The sequence below is a fragment of the Mesoplodon mirus genome, assembly GCF_964341445.2.
Source record: "Mesoplodon mirus genome assembly, chromosome: 6".
Classification (NCBI taxonomy): domain Eukaryota; kingdom Metazoa; phylum Chordata; class Mammalia; order Artiodactyla; family Ziphiidae; genus Mesoplodon; species Mesoplodon mirus.
In genome coordinates, this window is record NC_138982.1 from 1,567,201 (window position 1) to 1,593,780 (window position 26,580).

The 26,580-nt window shown below is 37.4% G+C and overlaps 1 protein-coding gene across 5 annotated transcripts in view; it reads left to right on the forward strand.

Annotated features, from left to right (window-relative positions):
• CEP63 (centrosomal protein 63) overlaps window positions 1-26,580 on the forward strand; it is an 89,685-nt gene that overhangs the window by 42,611 nt on the left and 20,494 nt on the right. Inside the window, exons 1-2 of one of the 5 annotated variants that reach the window (XM_082625395.1) lie at window positions 184-438; window positions 4,079-4,192. The exons of 1 other annotated variant lie outside the window; for it this stretch is intronic. In XM_082625395.1, coding sequence (XP_082481521.1) covers window positions 274-438; window positions 4,079-4,192 — 279 coding nt within the window. In that variant the 5' untranslated portion in view covers window positions 184-273. Of the gene's footprint in view, window positions 1-183; window positions 439-4,078; window positions 4,193-26,580 lie in introns of those variants that run through there. 3 more of the 5 variants (XM_082625396.1, XM_082625398.1, XM_082625397.1) reach the window with 3 other exon arrangements.

The window sequence follows — 26,580 nt, forward strand, 5'->3', positions numbered from 1 at the left end:
GCACCGAGCTGATCTCCCTGTGCTATGCGGCTGCTTCCCACTGGCTATCTATTTTATGTTTGGTAGTGTATATATGTCCATGCCACTCTCTCACTTCGCCCCAGCTTACCCTTCCCCCTCCCCATATCCTCAAGTCCATTCTCTAGTAGGTCTGCACCTTTATTCCTGTCTTGCCCCTAGGTTCTTCTGACCATTTTTTTTTTTTTTTAGATTCCATATATATGTGTTAGCATATGGTATTTGTTTTTCTCTTTCTGACTTACTTCACTCTGTATGATGGTCTCTAGGTCCATCCACCTCACTACAAATAACTCAGTTTCGTTCCTTTTTATAGCTGTATGTATGTGCCACATCTTCTTTATCCATTCATCTGTCGATGGACACTTAGGTGGTTTCCATGTCCTGGCTATTGTAAATAGAGCTGCAATGAACATTGTGGTATGTGACTCTTTTTGAATTATGGTTTTCTCAGGGTATATGCCCAGTAGTGGGATTGCTGGGTCGTATGGTAATTCTATTTTTAGTTTTTTAAGAAACCTCCATACTGTTCTCCATAGTGGCTGTATCAATTTACATTCCCACCAACAAGAAACTCCATCTTTGATTTTCATGTCATCAGCATATACCACCAACCAGTGTACATACGGCCAAAGTTAGTCATCTTCTGATCCCTGGTTACTCCCCTGTTCAAAGACCCCAGCTCCCAGTTCACTGTCATTCTCTCCAACCTTGCTTTTATCGTAATTCTTGAGGATTTCAGTGTCCACAGGGATGATGCTTATAATACTCTGGTCTTTGAGTTCCTTGGTGTTCTTTCCTCCACAGATATTTTGATCTCCTATCTGTCTCTTCTCCTTTTTCCCATTGTCATTCCTTAGGTGTTATCATTACCAATACTTGCAACCCTCCTAGAATCACATTTTTAAGCATCACATTCTCCAACTACCATCCCTGTCTTTTCAGCTCTCTTCCTCTGGCTCCTGATGCTCGATACTCACCTGACCCCCCCATCCCTTAAAGTGCTTGGATCCTGCCACTTGTCACTGCTCCGTCTCTACTTTGTGTCCTCAGTTACCAGTCCTTACCCAGCTTCCATCCCATGGTTACACTCCTTATATTCCCCTTCAATTCTGTGCTCTCTCTTACTTCATCGCCTTTGCTTGGCAAAACTGTAACTCTCGTTACATCCAGCTTTCTCCCCACTTTCTACCTGTCATGTGTGGCAGACCATGGCTGGAGAAAAATATAATCGTGCTGACTGGCCTCATTTTAAATTCATGGTCACTCACCTCAGGCGGGTCCTCATGCTGCCCAGAATCATATTATATTTCCCCTCACTCTCCTACTTTCCATAATGACTGTTTCATACTTTCTCTTTTCTTGAATTTTCAACACTTTTCCCCACATCCTCACTTTTGGATGATGATCTTTCTTTCTATTTCATTGAGGAAATAGAAGATAATTTTCACAAACTTCCAACCTTGTGTCTACCTGCCTATTTGCAACTGCACCCATATACTCTGCCTTCCTGCTGGAGGGACTGTCCATGCTCCTCCTATTCCCTACCCTCGACATCACTCTAGAAATGCTCCTCCCTTCTGAATCATCAGGTTTTTCCTCCCTACTGGATATTTTCCACCAACATGCAAACTTCCCCCCTCTTAAATATCCTTTCTTGACCTCTCTCTTCATCCTCTGGATACTGCCCCATTTTTCTCCTTCATTTTTTAACTAAACTACTTTAAGTACCTATACTTGTCTCCAGTTCCTTTCCTTCCATTTTTCTTACACCCACTCAGTAAGGCTTTTGCCCCCTCTCTCTGCAGAAGCTATTTGCATGGAGGTCACCAGTGACTTCCCCATTACTCAAGCCTGTGGCCAGCCCTCATCTTCCCCATCCTGTCTGCAGCATTGGACCCAGCTGGTCTCCGTCCTCCTTACAGCTCTTTCTGGATTTGGCTTGGAGAACAATTGCACTTTCCTGGGTTTTCTCCTACCCTGTTTGCCACTCTTTCTCAGTCTCTTTTGTTCCCCAACCTTTTAGCGTTGGAACACCTTACAGTTGTGTCATTGTACTCTTCTTTTTTCTGTCTAGGCCTACTCCCTTGGTGATATCATTGTCTCATAGTTTTAAGCATTGTATATATGTTGATAATTCCCACATTTGTATATCTAGTCCTGACCTCTCCTTTTTGCTACAGAATAATTTCCAACCTCCTGTTTCACATCTCCAGTGTCTAATGCTGTCTCAAACTTGACATGTCCAAAGTAAAGGTCCTGATTCTTTTCTCTCCTATCTTCCAGCACCATTTCTGTTTCAGTTAATGGCAGCTCCATTCCTCAGATTGCTCAAGCCTAAAAACCTTGGAGTCACCCTTGATTTCTCTTTTCCCAGCACAATAGCCAGAATGATTCTGTTGTAATGTAAGTCAAATCATGTCCTCTCCTGTACATAAACCTTCCAGTAGCTTCTCTTAAAAGACAAAGTTATCATAGTGACCTACGTAGTCTCACCGCCTGTTAACTCTGACCTTTCCCTTCCTTTTTTCCTTTTACTCACTTATTCCAGCCACACCAACCTCCTTGCTCATCCTTGAACATACCAGGATGCTTCCACTTCAAGGCCTTGTACTTGCTGTTCCCTCTTCCCAGAATAGTATAACTTCATCCCTGTCTCCCTTGGTGTTTACTTAAATGTTACTCAATGTGGCCACTCCTTTTTAAAATTGCAGCCCCCAACTCTGAGCACTTCATGCTCTATTTTCCCCAAAACAGGTACAGTTGGCCTTCTGTATCTGTGGGTTCCACATCCATGGATTCAACCAACCATGGATCTAAAATATTCTGGGGAAAAATATTCCAGAAAGTTCCAAAAAGCAAACCTTGAATCTGTCATGCACAAGCAACTATTTTCACAGCATTTACATTGTATTTACAACTACTTACATAGCATTTACATTGTATTAGGTATTATAAGTAATCTAGAAATGATTTCAAGTATATGGGAGGATGTGCATTGGTTATATGCGAATAATACACCATTTTATATAAGGGACGTGAGCATCTGTGGATTTTAGAATCTGCAGAGGCCTGGAACTAGTCCCCCACAGATACTGAGGGGTGACTGTATTACTATCTAATGTACTGTACAATGAGTATGTTGCCTATCTCCCTCCAATTGAGTGGGGCTAGAATTTTTGTTTTGTTAAATAGTGTATCCCCAGCATGTAGAACAGTACCTGGCATGTATATGGTAGAAATAATGAATAAGTGAGTATCAGCTGGTGAACAGTAATTACCCTAAGCTAGCATGAGACTTCTGGAGTTGAGGCTCCTGGAGGACAGTGATGAAAGACTGAGTTTCCTTTCCCTTTAGTTTGCCTCATTTTCATAAATACTGGGCTCATTTTCTCGATCATGCAACCTGAAGTTACTATTGATCCATCATTGATTTTGAACTGTTTGGCTTTGGGTTACAGATATCTGTTAAAATTTAATATAGATATTTCCTGTTATTCATGTCTTTGCAGTTCTGTTGAGATAATAAAAATTTGGATATCAAAGGATACTGTGTTAACTGAATCTATTTAGTTCCTGAGTTTTAGACACTGATAAGAATTGGGCTACCCAGGGATTTATCTGAACATTTAGTTGAATCTGTTCAGCTCCTGGGTTTGGATATCAAGAATTTGGGCAGTGAGGGATATCTGTAATCATATTTTGAAATTTTCAATTATCTTAGCATCAGTTTTCTGAAAATCACTAAAAAAATTATTAGCAACCCTTAGGTGGCGGCAGATCTTTGAAAATCGTGAATCCAGTGTTAAGCATCTGTGTTTCGTACTCTTCACCATGAGGGCGTTAAATTTAGAAAGACAGATCTCCAGAGGCACAGTATGTAAGGAATTTAGTATTACTCTATAGTTCTATCAGCTAAGTGAGTAATGGGGCTCCTGCTGTGGAGAAAGGTGCATGTGTACCCAGGGACCTGGGGAAAAATTAAAGTAAAAGTGAATCTGGAAAGTAGTGACAGCAAGGGGAAGCACTTAGAAGTTAAGTACCTTAATTGCTTCTTCAGGAATTTCGTCAGAAATCACTGGACTGGGAGAAGCAGCGCTTGATTTATCAGCAACAGGTATCTTCTCTGGAGGCACAAAGGAAGGCTCTGGCTGAACAATCAGAGATAATTCAGGTAAGTTTAAGACATTTTGGGATAATGAGAGGCAGAGAGGTTTTGATTAAATTTGAGCTAGCTTAATGCAGTACGCCTGTGCTCACCATGTCCACCCACGTCCCCATGCCCTCTTGCTCCCTTGCTTGCTGCCTTCCTCAGCGGTTCCTAACTCCTCACTCGTGCTCTTTCTTGCTCTCTCACTCTGTCACTGTCTTGCATTCTCATGCTCACTCCACACTCACATTTGTTTCACTCTCCTAATCTTGGTCTCTCCCTCTTTCCTTTTCTCTTTCTACCTCTGCTCTCTCTGTCTCCTTTTCCATTTCTTTCTGGCTCTGGCTTACTTATTCTGGCTGTTTCTGGCTCTTGCCTTGGTTCCACTTTTGTCTGTGTCATGAACACAAATCCTCCCCGGGCTTTGTGGTATGTAATCCTGGGACTTCAAGAAAATAACTTTTCCATATAGTGAGATTACTGAGAAGAATATGATACAAAGCAACAGGGTTTTTTATTTTCCAAAGGATCTCAACATGAAGTTATGGCCACTGCAGGCATCAATTTTTACAAAGCTCCCCATCAGAGTCAACTCCAAATGTGTCAGTGCAGGCCACAGCTCTGCAGTATTTCCACTAAGTAGCAGCTTGAAGAGCCAGCCCATTAACGGTACAGCTCCCAGTAAGACCTTCTTATCACTGTTGTGTCTCTGTCACCATAAACTTTTAAACAGTAGGTCTGAGCCAATTCAATTAACTCTGTGATAATTCTACCAAGACAACAGATTAACATTTGAGTTAGGATCATCTTTTCCTCATAAGGAAAATGGTGCTTTTAAAAATATAACATATATTCAAACCTATAAATATACATATATAATTGAACAGAGGATTCAAGCCACGTGACCAAAAAAAAAAAAAAAGTGGAGTTCAGAATAACTTCTCACTCTTTGAGTCATATATTTGCTTGATTTTTTTCTTTTAGTCAGCTATTAAAATGACATAATACATGTTCATTTTAGAAAAATGAGAAAATGTAGATGAAATGAGAATTAAATAAAATCACTCATAATTCCATCCTTTAGAGATTTACCATGGTTAACGTTTGCGTGTAAATTTCTTCTGACTTTTTCTGTGCTTGTATGCCGTGTACATTGCATTCATGTACATTTGGTAGGAAAAACACTGTAGGTGTGTGTATGGGAAGAGATGAATAGTTGCAAACTTAAAAAATTACTAAGAATGGCAAAATGTTGATAATTGTTGAAGCTAGGTGATGAATATATAGGGGTTCATCATCTTACTCTTTCCATATTTTATACGTTTGAAATTTTCCATAAAACATACTGTGAAAATGTAAATTATATGCTCACAATGTGACAGGCAGTATGCTAAGCACTTTATAACGCAATATTTTATTTAATTTTCACAAGTTAAAAATTTTCCTTTTTAAATATGTCAACAAATGTGAGTCATAATGATTGTATAGAAGTTCAATCTACCATTAAATGTCTTAATTTATATAACCAATCTTTTTTTGCGGAACATTTAGTTTTTTTTACTTTTTCACTCTTATAAGTAGTGCATGGGTGAACATCCTTATTTAAATATTTAGGACTATATGTCCATTTATTTTCTTAGGAAATGACCCTAGAAGTGAGATTGCTGCATCAGAGTAGTCGTACATTCTTAAAGATTTTAATATATATTGTCAAAGTACTCTTCAAAGGTGCATTGATACACACTTTCACCAGCAGTGTTTGGGAATGTCCATTTCCTCACACTTTCTCAATATTGTCCATTTCTTCCCACTATAAGTATTGGGCACTATTATTTATTTTATTATTTTTTAAAATTTCTCCTACTTTTAGGCTTGTCTTTGTCAATCTGATAGGTGGAAAAAATGGTATCTGATTATTTGTTTTAATTTATATTTCTTTGATTATGAATGAGATTGAGCATTTTTTTCATTTACTTATGGCTATTTCCATTCTTTTGTAAATTATTTGTGTTCTTTGCTCTTTTTTTTCTGGTTATTTTATTTATCAAAATCTGTTGTAATTATAATAAGTAGAGATAATATTTTAAACTTTGTTAATTAAGAGAATATTTGCTTTCTATAAACAATATTTTTTTCTTTCACAACAGTAAAATAAAAATGTCAAAATGTACAAAGCACTTATCATTCTGACATATTGTGTGGAAGAATGTATAGCAGTTCAAGTCACAATACACTGATTTTCAAAAACCAATATATTAACTTCTATTTCAATCAAGCATTAGAGCCTGAGACCCAGAAGAGGTCATAATGAAACCTTATCCAACCAAATCAGAACTAAAAAAATTTTTTTTAAACCAGTAATGCACTTTTGTAGCCTCTTAGCACAGTTACCAAATGCTGCTTACATACATTCAACATCTAGCTTATTGGCATGATTTTTTATAAAAATGAGAAACTTTTGCAGATATATGATTAGAAGGTACACAGATTGCATTACATTAAACACAAAGGCAGTGTGGTCCTTGTAGGAGAAATCAAGTCAGTACCCCCTGGTAGAAATGTTCTATAAAAATGTGTCACATTTTGAGGCGTCAGTGTTTTCAGCCACTTATCTGTCCCTGATGTATTTCCTTGGAGTATATGATCTGTCAGGACTTCAGGTTTCTTAATCCAAAATATCTCACTAAATTTAGGTACATCTGGAAAGCAGCTGAAAGTTTTCTCCAATAGTCTGACATCACAGAAAGTGGGTTGAGAAATCCCTCTCTTTACCTGAAGACGTACTTGTTCTACTTCAGGCGTCAACAGCTCAAAAAGGAAAAGAAAAAAACAATCAGAACTTCCCCTCCCACACAATCCCACACAAGCTAAACAAAAACTACCCCCTCGCCCCATAAAACTCCAGCACTAAAGTGTCAATCATTCCTGGGAAATAGAACATACCCCTTGGATTCTCTGATTTATTAGCTGTTCAAACTTGAAGGACAGAAATGACCTTAGGTCCTTGTGGAGAGGAAGGAAGACATGTTAATAATGACTGTAGAGCCATTGAGAAAGTGCATTATCTATTACACAATCAACTTAGAGCCCTGTCCTCCAACAGAGGCAGCCACAACTTCATTTAAATTCTTTGCTCTTTTTTTTTTTTTTTTTTTTTTTTTTTGCGGTACATGGGCCTCCCACTGTTGTGGCCTCTCCCGTTGCGGAACACAGGCTCCGGACGCGCAGGCTCAGCGGCCATGGCTCACGGGCCCAGCTGCTCCACGGCATGTGGGATCTTCCGGACTGGGGCATGAACCTGTGTCCCCTGCATTGGCAGGCGGACTCTCAACCACTGCGCCACCAGGGAAGCCCTTTGCTCATTTTTTTAAGGTTATTTATATTTTACTATTTTGAAAGAGCTCTTCCTACATTAAATATATTAACTCTTTGCTGTTTCGTTGCAATTGTATGTGTTTGCCCAGTTTACCTTAATTCTGCTTAGTAATTTTTATGGAAATACAATTGTTTTATAAACAATTGTTTAGAATGGCTTAATTCTCTTAGTTTTTTCTTTAAGGTTTTTATCTTTGTTGTCATACTATAAATCCTTACTAAGCCAAGATTTCTTCTAATACTTTATAATTCCTTCTTAATATATTTGATCTGAAAATTATTTTGGTATAAGGAATTTGGTAGGAATCTATATTTGTTTTTTTCCAAATGGTTATCCACATAATTTGTTGACTGTTATATTTTGAGAACTTTACAGAATGGTTCTAAAATTCATATGGAAGGATAAATGAATGGTACCAGGCAACATTTTTAAAAAGAAGAGTAAAGGTGATGTTTCTTTTATCAAGTATTAAAATGTATTAAATTTAAAAGTACAGTTGTTAAACAACATGACATTATTAGATGCAAAGACAGAATGATGGTTATATAAGCATAGGAAAAGATCAGTATAGTCACTAAAACATAAGGTTTTTTCTGTTTAGAGATCAAAGAATCACTTGCTCCTTTCCCTCCTGCTCAAATAATATAAGAGTGAAAAGGAAACATTCAGGGAAATCTTAGAGAACATAAGAACATTTGAAAAACAATTAAAAGTATTAAGCCAACACAGAGTGTAAAATATTTAGCTTATTCATAGTATGTGAGAAAAGTAAAGGCTGCATTGTATATGTTTTCCTTTTGAAATATTTAGATGAGCTATGTGATATTGTTCAAGTTAGTTTTAGATCCTCTGTTCAATTATATATGTATATTTATAGGTTTGAATATATGTTATATTTTTAAAAGCACCATTTTCCTTATGAGGAAAAGATGATCCTAACTCAAATGTTAATCTGTTGTCTTGGTAGAATTATCACAGAGTTAATTGAATTGGCTCAGACCTACTGTTTAAAAGTTTATGGTGACAGAGACACAACAGTGATAAGAAGGTCTTACTGGGAGCTGTACCGTTAATGGGCTGGCTCTTCAAGCTGCTACTTAGTGGAAATACTGCAGAGCTGTGGCCTGCACTGACACATTTGGAGTTGACTCTGATGGGGAGCTTTGTAAAAATTGATGCCTGCAGTGGCCATAACTTCATGTTGAGATCCTTTGGAAAATAAAAAACCCTGTTGCTTTGTATCATATTCTTCTCAGTAATCTCACTATATGGAAAAGTTACTTTCTTGAAGTCCCAGGATTACATACCACAAAGCTCGGGGAGGATTTGTGTTCAACCCCCAATCCCCAGCCCTTTCCAAACTATTCTCACACTTTACCTGCCCACCCTTGGTTTTTGTTTTTATCTCTGTGACATAAATTGCTTTCTTAATTATTTCTTTACTTTTAACCACCTCTGTTGTGATTTGTGTTGTTGAAATAATTCTACCCACTCCACTAGAATAGTTAGGATGCTATATATTATATTAATAAGAGGAAACTCTGGTTTCTGGTTCAGAAAATTAGTGGCAGTGGTTAGTGGGGAAAAAAAGGCTTAAAAATATATTAGTGGGCTTCCCTGGTGGCGCAGTGGTTGAGAGTCCGCCTGCTGATGCAGGGGACACGGGTTCGTGTCCCAGTCTGGGAAGATCCCACATGCCACAGAGCGGCTAGGCCCATGAGCCATGGCCACTGAGCCTGCGCGTCCGGAGCCTGTGCTCTGCAATGGGAGAGGCCACAACAGTGAGAGGCACGCGTACTGCAAAAAAAAAAAAAAAAAAAAAAAAAAAAAAAAAATATATATATATATATATATATATATATATATATATATATATATGTATATATTAGCCTTAAGATACCTCTAGCACCGGATATTTAAGAGAAATAATCATTATTTTATAACTGGTTTATATTTTTATTTCTGACTCTCTTCATATTGGAAGAGGTAGTCTCGAGATATTGTAGTGTAGCTCTGTCCAATAGAAATATGAGTCACCTATGTATAAAATTTTCTAGCAGTCACATTAAAAAAGTAAAAAGAAACAAAATTAATATATTCTGTTTATCTCGGTTTGTCAAAAATATTATCATTACATTCACGTTTTTAAAAAATTGAGTCTTTGAAATCCAGTGTGTATTTCATGCTTTGAGTACATCTCAATTTGAACTAGCCACAATTCAGGTGCTCAGTGGCTATGTGTGGCTAGTGACTGCTGTATTAGCCTAGTGTATTCATTCTAGTTAATGAAGATTTAGAATTTGTTCTTGCAATAATTATGTAATTTTCACTATGCTTAAAAACGGTGTATTTGTATGTGATTGAAATATTGAATTAATTAAAGATAAGCTGTGCCTGCCCACAGCAGTCATGGCCAGGCTTTACAGTCAGCTGGCCTGGGGACCAATCCCACCTACCAGTGTGCCTGCAGTAATTGTGGTCCAACCACAACAGGAGGGCACACCCACACAGGGGATACCCCCAGAGCACTTGGCTGAAGATGTAGCTGATATACCTCATACATAGAAACAAACACAGAGTTAGGCAAACACAGAGGAGACAAAGGAATATCTTCCAAATGAAAGCTAAGACCAAACCTCAGGGAAAGAAAACTATATGAAGCAGAGAAAAGCAATTTACCAGATAAAGAGTTCAAAGTAATAGTCATAAAGAGTCTCCAAACTTGGGACAAGAGTGGATGAACTCAGTAAGAGTTCAAAGTGATAGAAAATATAAAGATCCAGTCAGAACTGAAGAATACAATAACTGAAATGAAAAATGCACTAGAGGGAATCAAAAGCAGATTAGAGAATGTAAAAGAACGGATCAGCAATCTGGAAGACAGGGTAGTAGAAATTATCCAATCAAAACAGCAAAAAGAACAAAGGATTTTAAAAAATTAGGATAGTTTAAGGAATCCTTGAGATAACATCAAGCATACTATCATTGGCATTATAGGGGTCCTGGAAGGAGGAGACAGAGAAAGGGACAGAAAACCTATTTGAAGAAATAATGACTGAAAACTTCCATAACCTGGTGAAGGAAACAGGCATGCAAGTCCAGGAAGCCCAGAAGGAGTTGCAAACAAGATGAATCCAAAGAGGCCCACATAAAGACACAATATAATTAAATGTTAAAAGTTGAAAATAAAGAGAATCTTAAAAGCATCGACACGTGCATGCACACACATACACACACAGGAGCTAGTTACGTAAAAAGGAATCCCCCATAAGGTTGTCAGCTGATTTTTAAGCAGAAACTTTACAGGCCAGAAGGGACTGGCATGATATATTCAAAGTGCTGAAAGAAAAAAACTTACAACCAAGAGTACTCTAACTGGCAAGGTTAGAGCTTCAAAGGCTCAGAGGAGAGTACAGCAGCTGGCTTGCGGCAGGCAGAACAGAGAGAGACCAACACAGACAATCCTGGCCACCTCGCTGTACTCCCCAGCTGGAGACATGTATCTGGTGGTGCACGTGGAGACTGGGTGCTGAAACTTGGGCTTCAGAGGACAGACCTGGGGAGAGGACTGGGGTTGGCTGCATGGAGATAGCCTGAAGGGGCTGGAGCGTTGGCCAGGCCACAACTGGGAGTGTATGTAGGACAGAGCCCAGGTCCACTTTAGAAGCCCCATGGTTAACATGCATGCAAAGGGAGAGGTGGGGCCCCACAATAGGAGCCTCATTCTCAGCGTGCTTGCAGTGGGTATGGCTCTGCCTCTATGAGCTCTGGGAGTGTGCAATTGCGGGAGGGTTGCCCACAGACGGAAGCGGGACTGAAATCTGAGCAGGTCCCCAGGGGCCACATGACTTTGGAAGCAGGGCTGAAATCTGAGCCATGTCTGGCAGCTTTGCAACTTAAGTGGATTTACGCTGAGGTGCCTTTGTAAGCTCATTGTTAGCAGGACATCAGAGCAGATTACTGGTGCTCCTGTAGTTGGGGTGGGTCTGTAGTTAGCAGCTGTGGGCTTTGTGGGCAGGCACTCATGGAGCCAGGGCCAGGGTCTGCACTGATACTGTAGCTCCCATGGTGGGTCCAGGTGCACAACTACTTGTGGCTATGGTGGGTCCCAGTGCCTGACATAAGTAGATCTGTTCCAGTGGATCTGTGCTGGTGACTTTGTGAGCACAGTGCCTGAGGACATCTGGTCCTACATTCCCACAGCTGAGGTGGGCCTGAAGGCAGTGTCAGCAACAGTGTACTTTGTGAGCATGCACAATGGGTGATGGACAACACCACAGAGCGTACTTCCTGGTGGACAGCTCCTGCGGAGGAATACTCAGTGACTCCTCTCCCAGTGGAAGTGCTCCAGTCCCACCTACCCCATACTGCAGCTCACAGACAGATCTAGGGGCTTCTACTCCAACAACTGGGGAGAGGCCCTGTTCCTGACAGGGCTTTGGCAACCACAGAGCAAAGAGGAGGCCCCGCTCAACATCCAGTGCAGGCTCTGGTCACTACAACACCGATCACACCCTGTATCAAGGGGATAACAGCCAGCACGCCCTGAGGAAAGACATGGCAGACACCCATACTAAAAAAAAGCCCTTGTACCAAAAACATTAGACTCACACAGGCCACACAGGGATGCTCCCATATAAAACCAGCCCTTCAAGACAACACAGTAGGTAACTATTTCTCCTAAATTTATAGAGTAAGAGAAATATAAGGTTAATGAAGAAGCAGAGGAACCACTCCCAATTAAAAGAACAAGAGAAATCCCCTGAAAGAATAAACAATGAGACAGACCTCTCCAATCTACCAGACCCCAAGTTCAAAAAGGAGGTAATAAACATACTGAAGGAATTAAGAAAGGCTATCAATAGAAATGTAGATCACTGTAACAAGGTACTAGAAACTATAAAGAGGAGCCAGTTAAAATTAGAAAACTCATTTGCCAAGATGAAAGCTGAACTAAAGGCAATAAATAGCAAACTAAATAATGCAGAAAAATGAATAAGTGATCTGAAAGATAGAATAATGGAAATCACCCAATCAGAACAGCAGACAGAAAGACATGAAAAAAAAATGAAAGCAATGTATGAGACCTATGGGGTAATATAAAGCATCCCGACCTATGCATAATACAGATCCCAGAAGGAGAAGAAAGAGAAAAGGGGATCGAAAGTTTATTTGAAAAAATTATGGCAGAAAACTTCCCAAATAGAAAAGAAGCAAGAATCTATAGGGAAGAGAAAATCACAATTGGAAAGTAAATCACTTAAATAAGCCAGTACATAGATTAAAATTTTTTAGTGTGTGTGAAAGTGATGATAACTACAATGAACAGCAGAAGGATAAACATGAAGATGTAAAAGAGGACATCAGAATCATAAGGTGTTGGAAGGGGAGTAAGAAAATGTAGATTTTTTTTTTCAAGAATGTGTTTAAGCCTATATGACTATCAGTCTAAAGCAAGTATATGTAGTAGTGGGTTAACATACTTGAAAAGCAGGAGTAACAACAAATCAAAAGCATACAGTAGATTCATAAAAACCAAACAGAAGAGAACTCAAGTATAATACAAAAGAAAACCATCAAACCACAAAAGGAAAAACAAAAAGAAAACAAGAGGAACAAAGAAGAAATACAAAATCAACTGGAAAATAAGTTTTAAAATGGCAATAAATACATAACAATCAATAATTACTTTAAATGTTAGTGAACTAAATATTCCAGTCAAAAGACAGAGTGTCAGACGGGATAATAAAACAAGAGCCTACAGTATGCTGCCTACAAAAGACCCAGTTTAGGGTGAAGGACGCACATAGATTGAAAGTGAGAGGATGGAAAAAGATATTTCATGCAAACAGAATGACAAGAAAGGAGAGGTAACGATACTTATATCAGACAAAATTTAAAGGTCATAAAGATACTATATAATGATTAAAAGATAAATACAAGAAGAAGTTATTACACTCATTAACATATATGCACCCAATATAGGAGCACCTAAATACATAAATACTAACAGACATAAAGGGAGAAATTGACAGGAATATAATAATAGTAGGAGACTTTAACAGCCCATTCATATCAATGGACAAGTCTTCCAGACAGAAAATCAATAAGGCAACAGAGATCCTAATTGACACAATAGAATAGTTAGACTTAATTGACATTTTCAGGACATTTCATCCAAAAAAAAAAGACTTAAAATACAAACTTTTCAACTGCACATGTAACATTCTCTAAGATAGACCACATACTAGGACGCAAAACAAGCCTCAACAAATTTAAGAGAATAGAAATTATTTCAAGCATCTTTTCTGATCACAATGGCATGAAACTAGAAATCAACCACAGAAAGAGAAATGAGAAAAAAAAACTGATTATGTGGAGACTAAATAACATGCTACTAAAAAAACACTGGGTCAATGATGAAATCAAAGAGGAAATTTAAAAATACCTTGAGACAAATGAAAATGAAAACACAACCATGTGAAATTCTTGGGATGCAGCAAAAGCAGGTCTTAGAGGGAAGTTCATAGTGATACAGGCCTTCCTCAGAAAACAAGAAAAATCTCAAATAAACAACCTAACCTACCCCCTAATAGAATTAGAAAAAGAAGAACAAACAAAACCTAAAGTCAAAAGGAAGGAAATAATAAAGATCAGAGAGGAAATAAATAAAATAGAGATTTAAAAAAAATAGAAAAATAATAAAACCAAGAGCTGGTTTTCTGAAAGGGTAAACAAAATCAATAGACCTCTTGCCAGGCTCACCAAGAAGAAAAGAGAGAGGACCCAAATAAATAATATAAGAAATGAAGGAGGAGAAATAACCAATACTGCAGAAATACCAAAAAAAACCCATCAGGTAATGCTGTGAACAATTATATGCTAACATATTAGACCACCTAGAAGAAATGGACAGTTTCTAGAAACATACAGCCCACCAAAACTGAATCAAGAAGAAGTAGATAATTTGAAAACCCCGATCACTAGAAGTGAAATAGAATCTGTAATAAGCAAAAAAAAAAAAAACCCAAAAAACAAAAACCCTGAAAACAAAAGTCCAGGACTGGATGCCTTCAATGGGGAATCTACCAGACATACAAAGAAGAACTTATATCGATTTTTCTCAAACTATTCCAAAATAGAGGAGGCAACACTCCCAAAGTCATTCTATGAAGCCATTATCACCCTGATACCAAAACCAAAGACAGTACCAAAAAGAAAATTACAGGCCAATATCTTTGATGAATATAGATGCAGATATCCTCAATAAAATATTAGCAAGCCGAATCCACCAACACATAAAAAAGGTGATACAACACAACCATGCTGGATTCATCCCAGGGTCACAAGGATGGTTCAGCATATGCAAATCAATCAATGTGATACACCACATCAACAAAAGAGAAGACAAAAACCACAGGATCATCTCAATAGGTGCAGAAAAAGCATTTGATAAAATTCAATACCCATTCATGATAAGAACTCTTACCAAAGTGGGTATAGGAGGAACATATTTCTACATAATAAAAGCTATTTATGACAAACCCACAGCCAACATAATACTCAATGGTGAAAAGCTGAAAGCCTTCCTGCCAAAATCTGGAACAAGATAAGGATGCCCACTGTCACCACTTCTATTCAACACAGTACTGGAAGTCCTAGTCAAAGCAATCAGACAAGAAAAAGAAATAAAAGTTATTCAAATTGGGAGGGAAGAGGTAAAATTGTCATTATATGCAGATGACACAATACTATATATAGAACACCCTAAAGACTTCACACACAAACTACTAGAACTGATAAACAAATTCAGCAAGGTAGCAAGGTACAAGATTAACATACAGAAACCTGCTATGTTTCTTTACACTAACAATGAAATATCAGAAAGGGAAGGTAAAAAAAAAAAAACCCTTTTAAAATTGTATCCAAGGGCCTCCCTGGTGGCGCAGTGGTTGAGAGTCCGCCTGCCGATGCAGGGGATGCGGGTTCGTGCCCCGGTCTGGGAGGATCCCATGTGCCGCGGAGCGGCTGGGCCCGTGAGCCATGGCCGCTGGGCCTGCGCGTCCGGAGCCTGTGCTCCGCAACGGGAGAGGCCACAACAGTGAGAGGCCCGCATACCGCAAAAAGAAAAAAAAAAAAAAAAAAAAAAAAAAAAAATTGTATCCAAAAAAAAAATTGTATCCAAATAATAAAATACTTACAGATAAACCTGACCAAGGAAATGAACGACTTATTTTATGAGAACTATAAAATTTTGATAAAGGAAATGGAAGGTGATCCAAAAAATGGGAAGGTATCCCATGCTCTTGGATTGGAAGAATTAATATTGTTAAAATGCCTATACTACCCAAAGCAGTCTACAGATTTAATGCTATCTCTATCAAATTACCCATGACATTTTTCACAGAACTAGAACAAATAGTCCTAAAATATATGTGGAACCATAAAAGACCCAGAATTGCCAAAGCAATCTTGAGGAAAAAGAACAAAGCTGGAGCCATAACCCTCCCAGACTTCAGGCAATACTAGAAAGCTACAGTAATCAAAACAGTGTGGTAATGGCACAAAAAAGGACATATGGATCAATGGAACAGAATAGAGAGCCCAGAAATAAACCTCACACACCCACAGTCAGTTAATCTTCGATAAAGGAGGCAAGAATATACAGTGGAGAAAAGACAGTCTCTTCAGCAACTGGTGTTGGGAAAGTTGGACAGCTGCAGGTAAATCAGTGAAGTTAGAATACCCCCTCACACCATACACAAAAGTAAACTCACAATGGCTTAAAGATTTAAATATAAGAAAATGACGCCATAAAATGCCTAGAAGAGAACATAGGCAAAACATTATCTGACATAAATCATAGCAGTGTTTTCTTAGGTCATCCTCCCAAGGCAATAGATAAAATAAAAAATAATCAAATGGGACCTAATCAAACTCAGAAGCTTTTGCACAGCTAAGGAAACCATAAACAAAATGAAAAGACAACCTATAGATGGGGAGAAAATATTTGCAAACAATGTAATCAGCAAGGCCTTAATTTTAAAAATACAGAAACAGCTCATAAAGCTCAGTAACAAAAAGGCAACAATCAAAAAATGGGCAGATGACATAAATAGACATTTCTCCAGAGACATACAGATGGCCAATAAGCACATGAAAAGATGCTCAACGTCGCTAATTATTAGAGAAATGCAAATCAAAACTACAGTGAGGTATTACCTCACACTGGTCAGAGTGGCCATCATTAAACGGTCTACAAACAATAAATGCTGGAGAGGATGTGGAGGAAAAGGGTCCTTCTTACACTGTTGGCGGGAATGTAAATTGGTGCAGCCACTATGGAAAGCAGTATGGAGGTTTCCTTAAATACCAAAAATGGAGTTACCATATGACCCAGCTATCCCACTCCTGGGCATATATCAGGAGATAACTCTAATTCAAAAAGACACATACCGCTCCCCCCCCCCGCAATGTTCATAGCAGCGCTATTTACAACAGCCAAGACATGGAAGCAACCTAAGTGTCCATTGGCAGATGAACGGATAAAGAAGATGTGTATATATACAAGGAATGAAATAATGCCATTTGCAACAGCATGCCATTTGCAGCAACATGGATGGACCTAGAGATTATCATACTAAGTGAAGTCAGACAGAAGAAGACAAATATCACATGGTATCACTTATATGTGGAATCTAAAATATGATACAAGTGAACTTATTTACAAAACAGAAACAGACTCACAGACAGAGAAAACAAACTTATGGTCACCAAACGGGAAAGCAGGGGTGAGGGGAGGGATAAATTAGGGGTTTGGGATTGGCAGTTGGAAGCTACTGTGTATAAAATAAACAGCAAGGACCTACTGTACATCACAGTGAACTCTATTCAATATTGTGTAATAAATTATAATGGAAAAGAATATGAGAAACTATATACATATATATATATATATACACACACACATATCTTATATATATATATGTATAACCGAATCACTTTGCTGTACACCGGAAGCTAAGACAACATTGTAAATTAACTATCTTCAATTAAAAAAATTGAAAAAGTAATAAAATTAGGTAAGTGATTCACAAAATAAATGTAAAATATGCCATCAAAAACAAAATAGGGAGTAAAAATTTAGTGCTTTTAAATGCACTCAAATTTAAGCAACTATTAAGTTAAAATGGGTAAGTTGTTACATATGAACCTCGTGGTAACCACAAACCAAAAACCTGTAACAGATACACAAAAAATAAGGACAAAGGAATCCAACCATAACACTAAAGAAAGTCATCAAATTCCAAGGGAAGAGACCATGAGAAGAAGAAAGGAATGGAGAAGAAGTACAAAACAACCAGGAATTAACAAAGTGGCAATTAGTACATACCTATCAATAGTTACTTTAAATGTAAATGGACTAAGTGTTCCGAAAGACAAAGGATGGCTGAATGGATTAAAAAGGAAGAGATTCACCTACAAGATCTCACTTCAAATCTAAAGTCTTGCACAGACTGAAAGTGAAGGAATGTAAAAATATATTCCATGCAAATGGAAACAAAAAGAAAACTGGAGCAGCAATACTAATATCATACAAAATAGACTTTTTTTATAGGTTTATTTATTCATTAATCAAAAATTTAATGTTTATTAAGCATAATAGGAGAAAGTGTTATAGAGGTGGATGTAACTCAATCCCATTTAAAAATTTGCATGTACATTTTATTTTTATTTTTATTTATTTATTTTTTTTATTAGTCATCAGTTTTATGCACATCAGTGTATACATGTCAATCCCAATAGTCCAATTCATCACACCCCCACCGCCACCCCTCCTGCAGCTTTCCGCCTTTGGTGTCCATACGTTTGTTCTCTGCATCTGTGTCTCAATTTCTGCCCTGCAAACCAGTTCATCTGTACCATTTTTCTAGGTTCCACATATATGCGTTAATATACGATATTTGTTTTTCTCTTTCTGACTTACTTCACTCTGTATGATAGTATCTAGATCCATCCACGTCTCAACAAGTGACCCAATTTTGTTCCTTTTTATGGCTGAGTAATATTCCATTGTATATATGTACTACATACTCTTTATCGATTCATCTGTCCATGGGCATTTAGGTTGCTTCCATGACCTGGCTATTGTAAATACTGCTGCAGTGAACATTGGGGTGCCTGTGCCTTTTTGAATTATGGTTTTCTCTGGGTATATGCCCAGTAGTGGGATTGCTGGATCATATGGTAATTCTACTTTTAGTTTTTTAAGGAACCTCCATACTGTTCTCCATAGTGGCTGTATCAATTTACATTCCCACCAACAGTGCAAGAGGGTTCTCTTTTCTCCACACCCTCTCCAGCATTTGTTGTTTGTACTTTGTGATGATGCCCATTCTAACTGGTGTGAGGTGATACCTCATTGTAGTTTTGATTTGCATTTCTCTAATAATTAGTGATGTTGGGCAGCTTTTCATGTGCTTCTTGGCCATCTGTATGTCTTCTTCGGAGAAATGTCTATTTAGGTCTTCTGCCCATTTTTGGATTGGGTTGATTGTTTTTTTTAATATTGAGCTGCATGAGCTGTTTATATATTTTGGAGATTAATCCTTTGTCTGTTGATTCGTTTGCAAATATGTTCTCCCATTCTGAGGGTTGTTTTTGCGTCTTGTTTATGGTTTCCTTTGCTGTGCAAAAGCTTTGAAGTTTCATGAGGTTGCATTTGTTTATTTTTCTTTTTATTTCCATTACTCTAGGAGGTGGATCAAAAAAAAGATCTTGCTGTGATTTATGTCAAAGAGTGTTCTTCCTGGGCTTCCCTGGTGGCACAGTGGTTGAGAGTCTGCCTGCTGATGCAGGGGACACGGGTTCATGCCCCGGTCCGGGAAGATCCCACAAGCCATGGAGCGGCTGGGCCCGTGAGGCATGGCCTCTGAGCCTGCGCATCCGGAGCCTGTGCTCCGCAACAGGAGAGGCCACAACAGTGAGAGGCCCGCGTACCACAAAAAAAAAAAAAAAAGTGTTCTTCCTATGTTTTCCTCTAAGAGCTTTATAGTGTCCGGACGTACATTTAGGTCTCTAATCCATTTTTAGTTTATTTTTGTGTATGGTGTTAGGGAGTGTTCTAATTTCATTCTTTTACATGTAGCTGTCCAGTTTTCCCAGCACCACTTATTGAAGAGACTGTCTTTTCTCCATTGTATATCCTTGCCTCCTTTGTCATAGATTAGTTGACCATAGGTGTGTGGGTTTATCTCTGGGCTTTCTATCCTGTTCCATTGATCTATATTTCTGTTTTTGTGCCAGTACCATATTGTGTTGATTACTGTAGCTTTGTAGTATAGTCTGAAGTCAGGGAGTCTGATTCCTCCAGCTCTGTTTTTTTCCCTCAAGACTGCTTTGGCTATTCGGGGTCTTTTGTGTCTCCATACAAATTTTAAGATATTTTGTTCTAGTTCCGTAAAATATGCCATTGGTAATTTGATAGGGATTGCATTGAATCTGTAGATTGCTTTTGGTAGTATAGTCAGTTTCACAATATTGATTCTTCGAATCCAAGAACATGGTATATCTCTCCATCTGTTGGTATCACCTTTTATTTCTTTCATCTGTGTCTTATAGTTTTCTGCATACAGGTCTTTTGTCTCCCTAGGTAGGTTTATTCCTAGGTATTTTATTCTTTTTGTTGCAGTGGTAAATTGGATTGTTTCCTTAATTTCTTGTTCAGACTTTTCATCATTAGTGTATAGGAATGCAAGAGATTTCTGTGAATTAATTTTGTATCCTGCAACTTTACCATATTCATTGATTAGCTCTAGTAGTTTTCTGGTGGCATCTTTAGGGTTCTCTATGTATAGTATCATGTCATCTGCAAACAGTGACAGTTTTACTTCTTCTTTTCCAATTTGTATTCCTTTTATTTCTTTTTCTTCTCTGATTGCTGTGGCTAGGACTTCCAAAACTATGTTGAATAATAGTGGTGAGAGTGGACATCCTTGTCTCATTCCTCATCTTAGAGGAAATGCTTTCAGTTTTTCTCCATTGAGAATGATGTTTGCTGTGGGTTTGTAGTCTATGGCCTTTATTATGTTAAGGTAGGTTCCCTCTATGCCCACTTTCTAGAGATTTTTTTTTATAAATGGGTGTTGAATTTTGTCAAAAGCTTTTTCTGCATCTATTGAGATGATCATATGGTTTTTATTCTTCAGTTTGTTAATGTGGTGTATCACGTTGATTGATTTGCGTTTATTGAAGAATCCTTGCATCCTTGGGATAAGTCCCACTTGATCATGGTGTATGATCCTTTTAATGTGTTGTTGGATTCTGTTTGCTAGTATTTTTTGAGGATTTTTGCATCAATATTCATCAGTGATATTGGTCTGTAATTTTCTTGTTTTGTAGTATCTTTGGTTTTGGTATCAGGGTGATGGAGGCCTCATAGAATGAGTTTGGGAGTGTTCCTTCCTCCACAATTTTTGGAAGAGTTTGAGAAGGACGGGTGTTAGCTCTTCTCTAAATGTTTGATAGAATTGACTTGTGAAGCCATCTGGTCCTGGACTTTTGTTTGCTGGAAGATTTTTAATCACGGTTTCAATTTCAATACTTCTGATTTGTCTGTTCATATTTTCTATTTCTTCCTGGTTCAGTCTTGGAAGGCTATACCTTTCTAAGAATTTGTCCGTTTCTTCCAGGTTGTCCATTTTATTGGCATAGAGTTTCTTATAGTAGTCTCTGAGGATGCTTTGTATTTCTGCAGTGTCTGTTGTAGCTTCTCCTTTTTCATTTCTGATTTCATTGATTTGAGTCCTCTCCCTCTTTTTTTTGATGAGTCTGGCGAATGATTTATCAATTTCAGAATAGCCTTTAAAACAAAGACTGTAGCAAGAGGCAAAGAAGGTCATTACATAATGATAAAGGAACCAATTCATCAAGAGGACGTAATACCTGTAAATATGCACCAAACATAGGAGCACCTAAATACATAAAGCAGACATAAAGGGAGATATTGACAGTAATGCAGTAATAGTAGGGGTCTGTAACACCTTATTTACATGACTAGATATGTCATCCATATAGAAAATCAGTCATACAACATTGGCCTTAAATGATACATTAGATCAGATGGACTTAATAAATATATAAAGAATATTTCACCCAAAACAGCAGAATGTAGATTCTTTTTAAGTCCATATGGAACATTCTCCAGAGTAGATCACATGTTAGGTCACAAAACAAATCTCAATAACTTTAAGAAAATTGAAGTTATATCAAGCATCATTTTAATACCACAATGGTATGAAACTAGAAATCAAGCACAAGAAGAAAAGTGGAAAAAACCACAAACGTGGTGGCTAAAGATCATGCTTTTGGACAACCAGTAGGTCAATGAAGAAATGAAAGAGGTAATTTAAAAAGTACCTTTCGAGAAATGAAAATATAAACACAACATTCCAAAATTTGTGGGACACAGGAAAAGCAGTTCTAAAAGGGAAATGCATCATGATACAGGCCTACCTCATGATACAAGGAAAATCTCAGATAAACAATGTAACCTTGCACCTATAATACTAGAAAAAGAAGAACAAATATAGCCCAAAATTAGTAGAAAGAAGGGAATTATAAAGATCAGAGCAGAAATAAATGAAATAGAGGCTAAAAGCACAATGGAAAAGATTAATGATACTAAGAGAAGGTTCTGTGAGAAGATAACCGACTTGATAAACCTTTAGCCAGACTTATCAAGAAAAGAAGAAAGGGCCCAAATAAATAAAATCAGAAACAAAAGAGGTTACAACAGACACCACAGAAATACAAAGGATCATAAGAAACTGCTATGAACAACTTTATGTCAACAGTTTGGAAAACCTAGGAGAAATGGATACATTCCTAGAAGATTTCAATTTTCTAAGGGTGAATCAGGAAGAAATAGGAATTCTGAACAGACTAATCACTAGTAATGAAACTGAATCAGTAATCAAAAAACTTCAAAAAAAAAAAAAAGTCCAGGACCACGGCTTCACAAGTGAATTCTACCAAACATTTAAAGAAGAGTTAATACCTGTCCTTCTCAAACTGTTCCCAAAAAATTGAAGAGAAAGTCTTCCTACACTTCCAAACTCATTCTGCAAGGCCAGCATTACACTGATACAAAACCAGATGGAGGTGCAACAAACAGAAAATTATAGGCCAATATCCCTGATGAACATACATGCAAAAGTCCTCAACAAAATATTATTAATCCGAATTCAATGATACAATAAAAGGATCATATACTATGATTACGTGGAACTTATTCCAGGGATAAAAGGATGGGTCAATATCTGCAAATCAATTAGTATTATACACCACATTTAAAAATGATAAAGAATCATATGTTCATCTCAATAGATGCAGGGAAATCATTTGACAAAATTCAACATTCATTTATGATAAGAACTCTCAAGAAAGTAGGTGTAGAAGGAACATACCTCAGTATAATAAAGGTCATATATTACAAACCCACAGCTAGCATAATACTCAACTGTGAAAAGCTGAAAGCTTTTCTTCTAAGATCAGGAACAAGACAAGGATGCCCATTCTCACCACTTTTATTCAACATGATATTAGAAGTCCTAGGCATTGCAGTCAGACAAGGAAAAGAGATGAAAGGCATCCAAATTGGAAAGGAAGAAGTAACTGTCACTATTTGCAGATGGTATGTTACTATATATAGAAAACTAAAGCCTCCACCAAAAAACACTATTAAAACTAATTAATTCAGTAAAGTTGGAGGCTATAAAATCAATATACAGAAATCTGTTGCTTTTTTGTATACTAATGATGAACTATCAGAAGGATAAATTAAGACTTCAGTCCCATTTACAACTGCATCAAAAAGTATAAAATACCTAGGAGTAAGTTTAACCAAAAAGGTGAAACACGTATACTTTGAAAACTATTAAGATGTTTATGAAAGAAATTGAAGATGAAGATGACACAAATAAATGGAAAGATGTACCATGCTCATGGATTAGAAGAATAAATATTGTTAGAATGGCCCTACTACCTAAAGCAATCTACACATTCAGTGCAGTCCCTATCAAAATTCCAATGACATTTTTTACAGAACTGGGAACAGATAAATCTAAAGTTTGTATAGAACCACACACACATAAAACCAAACCCCAAATAGCTAAAGCAATCTTAAAAAAGAAGAATAAAGCTGGAGGTATCATATTCCCTGATTTCAAACTATACTATAAGTCTATAGTAATCAAAACTATATGGTACTGACACAAAAACAGACACATAGATCAATGCACCAGAATAGAGAGTCCAGAAATGAACCCACGCTTATATGGTCAATTAATTTATGAGAAGGGAGCCAAGAATATACAATGGAGAAAAGACAGTCTCTTCAGTAAATGGTGTTGGGAGAACTATACATCTATAGGCAAAAGAATGAAACTGGATCACTTTCTTATACCCTGTACAAAAATAAACTCAAAATGGATTAAAGACTTAAATGTGAGACCTGAAAGCATAAAACTCCTAGAAGAAAACATAGGCAATATGTTCTTTGGCATCGTTCTTAACAATATTCTTTTGGATCTGTGTGCTCAGGCAAGGAAAACAACAGCAAAGATAAACAAGTGGGACTATATCAAACTAAAAAGTCTTTGAAGAGCAAAGGAAACTATCAACAAAATGAAAAGGTAGACTACTGAATGGGAGAACATATTTGAAAATGATTTATTTGATAGGAAGTTAATATCCAAAATACACAAAGAACTTAAACAGCTCAACATCAAAAAACAACCTGAGTAAAAAATTGGCAGAGTACCTGAATAGACATTTTTCCAGAGAAGACATACAGATGGCCAACAGACATGAGAAAAGATGCTCAGCATCACTAATCAAATTAAAACCACACTGAGATACCACCTCACACCTGTCAGACTGGCTATTCTCAAAAAGGTAACAAATAACAAGTGTTTATGAGGATGTGGAGAAAAGGGAACCCTCAAGCACTGTTGGTGGGAATGTAAATTGGTGCAGCCACTACGGAGAACAGCATGGAGATTCCTCAAAAATTAAAAATAGAACTACCATGTGATCTATCAATTACACTTCTGGGCATTCCCCCCCCCACAAAAAAAAATCAAAAAGATATATGAACCCCTCTATTCATTGCAGCGTTATTCACAGTAGCCAAGATATGGAAGCAACCTAAGTGCCCACTGATAGATGAATGGATAAACAAGATGTGGTATATGTATACAGTGGAATGTTAGTCATGAAAAGAATGAAATTTTTACCATTTGCAACATGGATGAACCTAGAGAGTACTATTCTAAGTGAAATAAGACAAAGGCAAATTCCATATGACCTCACTTACATGTGGAATCTAAAAGATGAAACAAACAACAAAACAGAGACAGACTCATAGATACAGAGAAGAACTGTAGTTGCCACGGGGTTGGGGGGGGTAGTTGGGCAAAATAGCCTAAGGGAATTAAGAGGTACAGACTTCCAGTTATAAAATAATTAAGTCATGGGGATGAAATGTGCAGCATATGGAATATAGTCTATAATATTTTAATAACTTTGTATAGTGATAGATGGCTACTAGACTTATCATGGAGATCAATATGTAATGTATATGTGTAGAATCACTATGTTGTACGCCTGAAACTAACATAATATTGTAGGTCAACTATACTTCAGTTAAAAAACATAAAGAAAAAAGTAAAGCTATGTTCTTCTAGAACAAAAAATTTCACAATTTGCATGGAAACACTAAAGACCCCAAATAGCCAAAGCAATCTTGAGAAAGAAAAACGGAGCTGGAGGAATCAGGCTCCCAGACTTCAGACTATACTACAAAGCTGCAGTAATCAAGACAGTATGGTACTGGCACAAAAACAGAAATATAGATCAATGGAACAGGAGAGAAAGCCCAGAGATAAACCCACTCACGTGTGGTCACCTTATCTTTGACAAAGGAAGCAAGAATATACAATGGAGAAAAGACAGCCTCTTCAATAAGTGGTGCTGGGAAAACTGGACAGCTACATGTAAAAGAATGAAATTAGAACATTCCCTAACACCATACACAAAAATAAACTCAAAACGGTTTAGAGACCTAAATGTAAGACTGGACACTATAAAACTCTTAGAGGAAAACATAGGCAGAACACTCTATGACATAAATCACAGCAAGATCCTTTTTGACCCACCTCCTAGAGAAAGGGAAATCAAAAATAAACAAATGGGACCTAATGAAACTTCAAAGCTTTTGCACAGCAAAGGAAACCATAAACAAGACCAAAAGACAACCCTCAGAATGGGAGAAAATATTTGCAAATGAAGCAACTGACAAAGGATTAATCTCCAAAATATACAAGGAGCTCGTGCAGCTCAATATGAAAAAAACAACCCAATCCAAAAGTGGGCAGAAGACCTAAATAGACATTTCTCCAAAGAAGATATACAGGTTGCCCACAAACACATGAAAGGATGCTCAACATCACTAATCATTAGAGAAATGCAAATCCAAACCATGAGGTATCACGTCACACCAGTCCGAATGGCCATCATCAAAAAGTCTACAAACAATAAATGCTGGAGAGGGTGTGGAGAAAAGGGAACCCTCTTGCACTGTTGGTGGGAATGTAAATTGATATAGCCACTATGGAGAACAGTATGGAGGTTCCTTAAAAAACTACAAATAGAACTACCATATGACCCAGCAATACCGCTACTGGGCATATACCCTGAAAAAACCATAATTCAAAAAGAGTCATGTACCACAATGTTCATTGCAGCTCTATTTACAATAGCCCGGAGATGGAAACAACCTAAGTGTCCATCGACAGATGCATGGATAAAGAAGATGTGGCACATAGATACAATGGAATATTACTCAGCCATAAAAAGAAACAAAATTGAGTTATTTGTAGTGAGGTGGTTGGACCTAGAGTCTGTCTCACAGACTGACGTAAGTCAGAAAGAGAAATGCTAACACATATATATGGAATCTTAAAAAAAAAAAGGT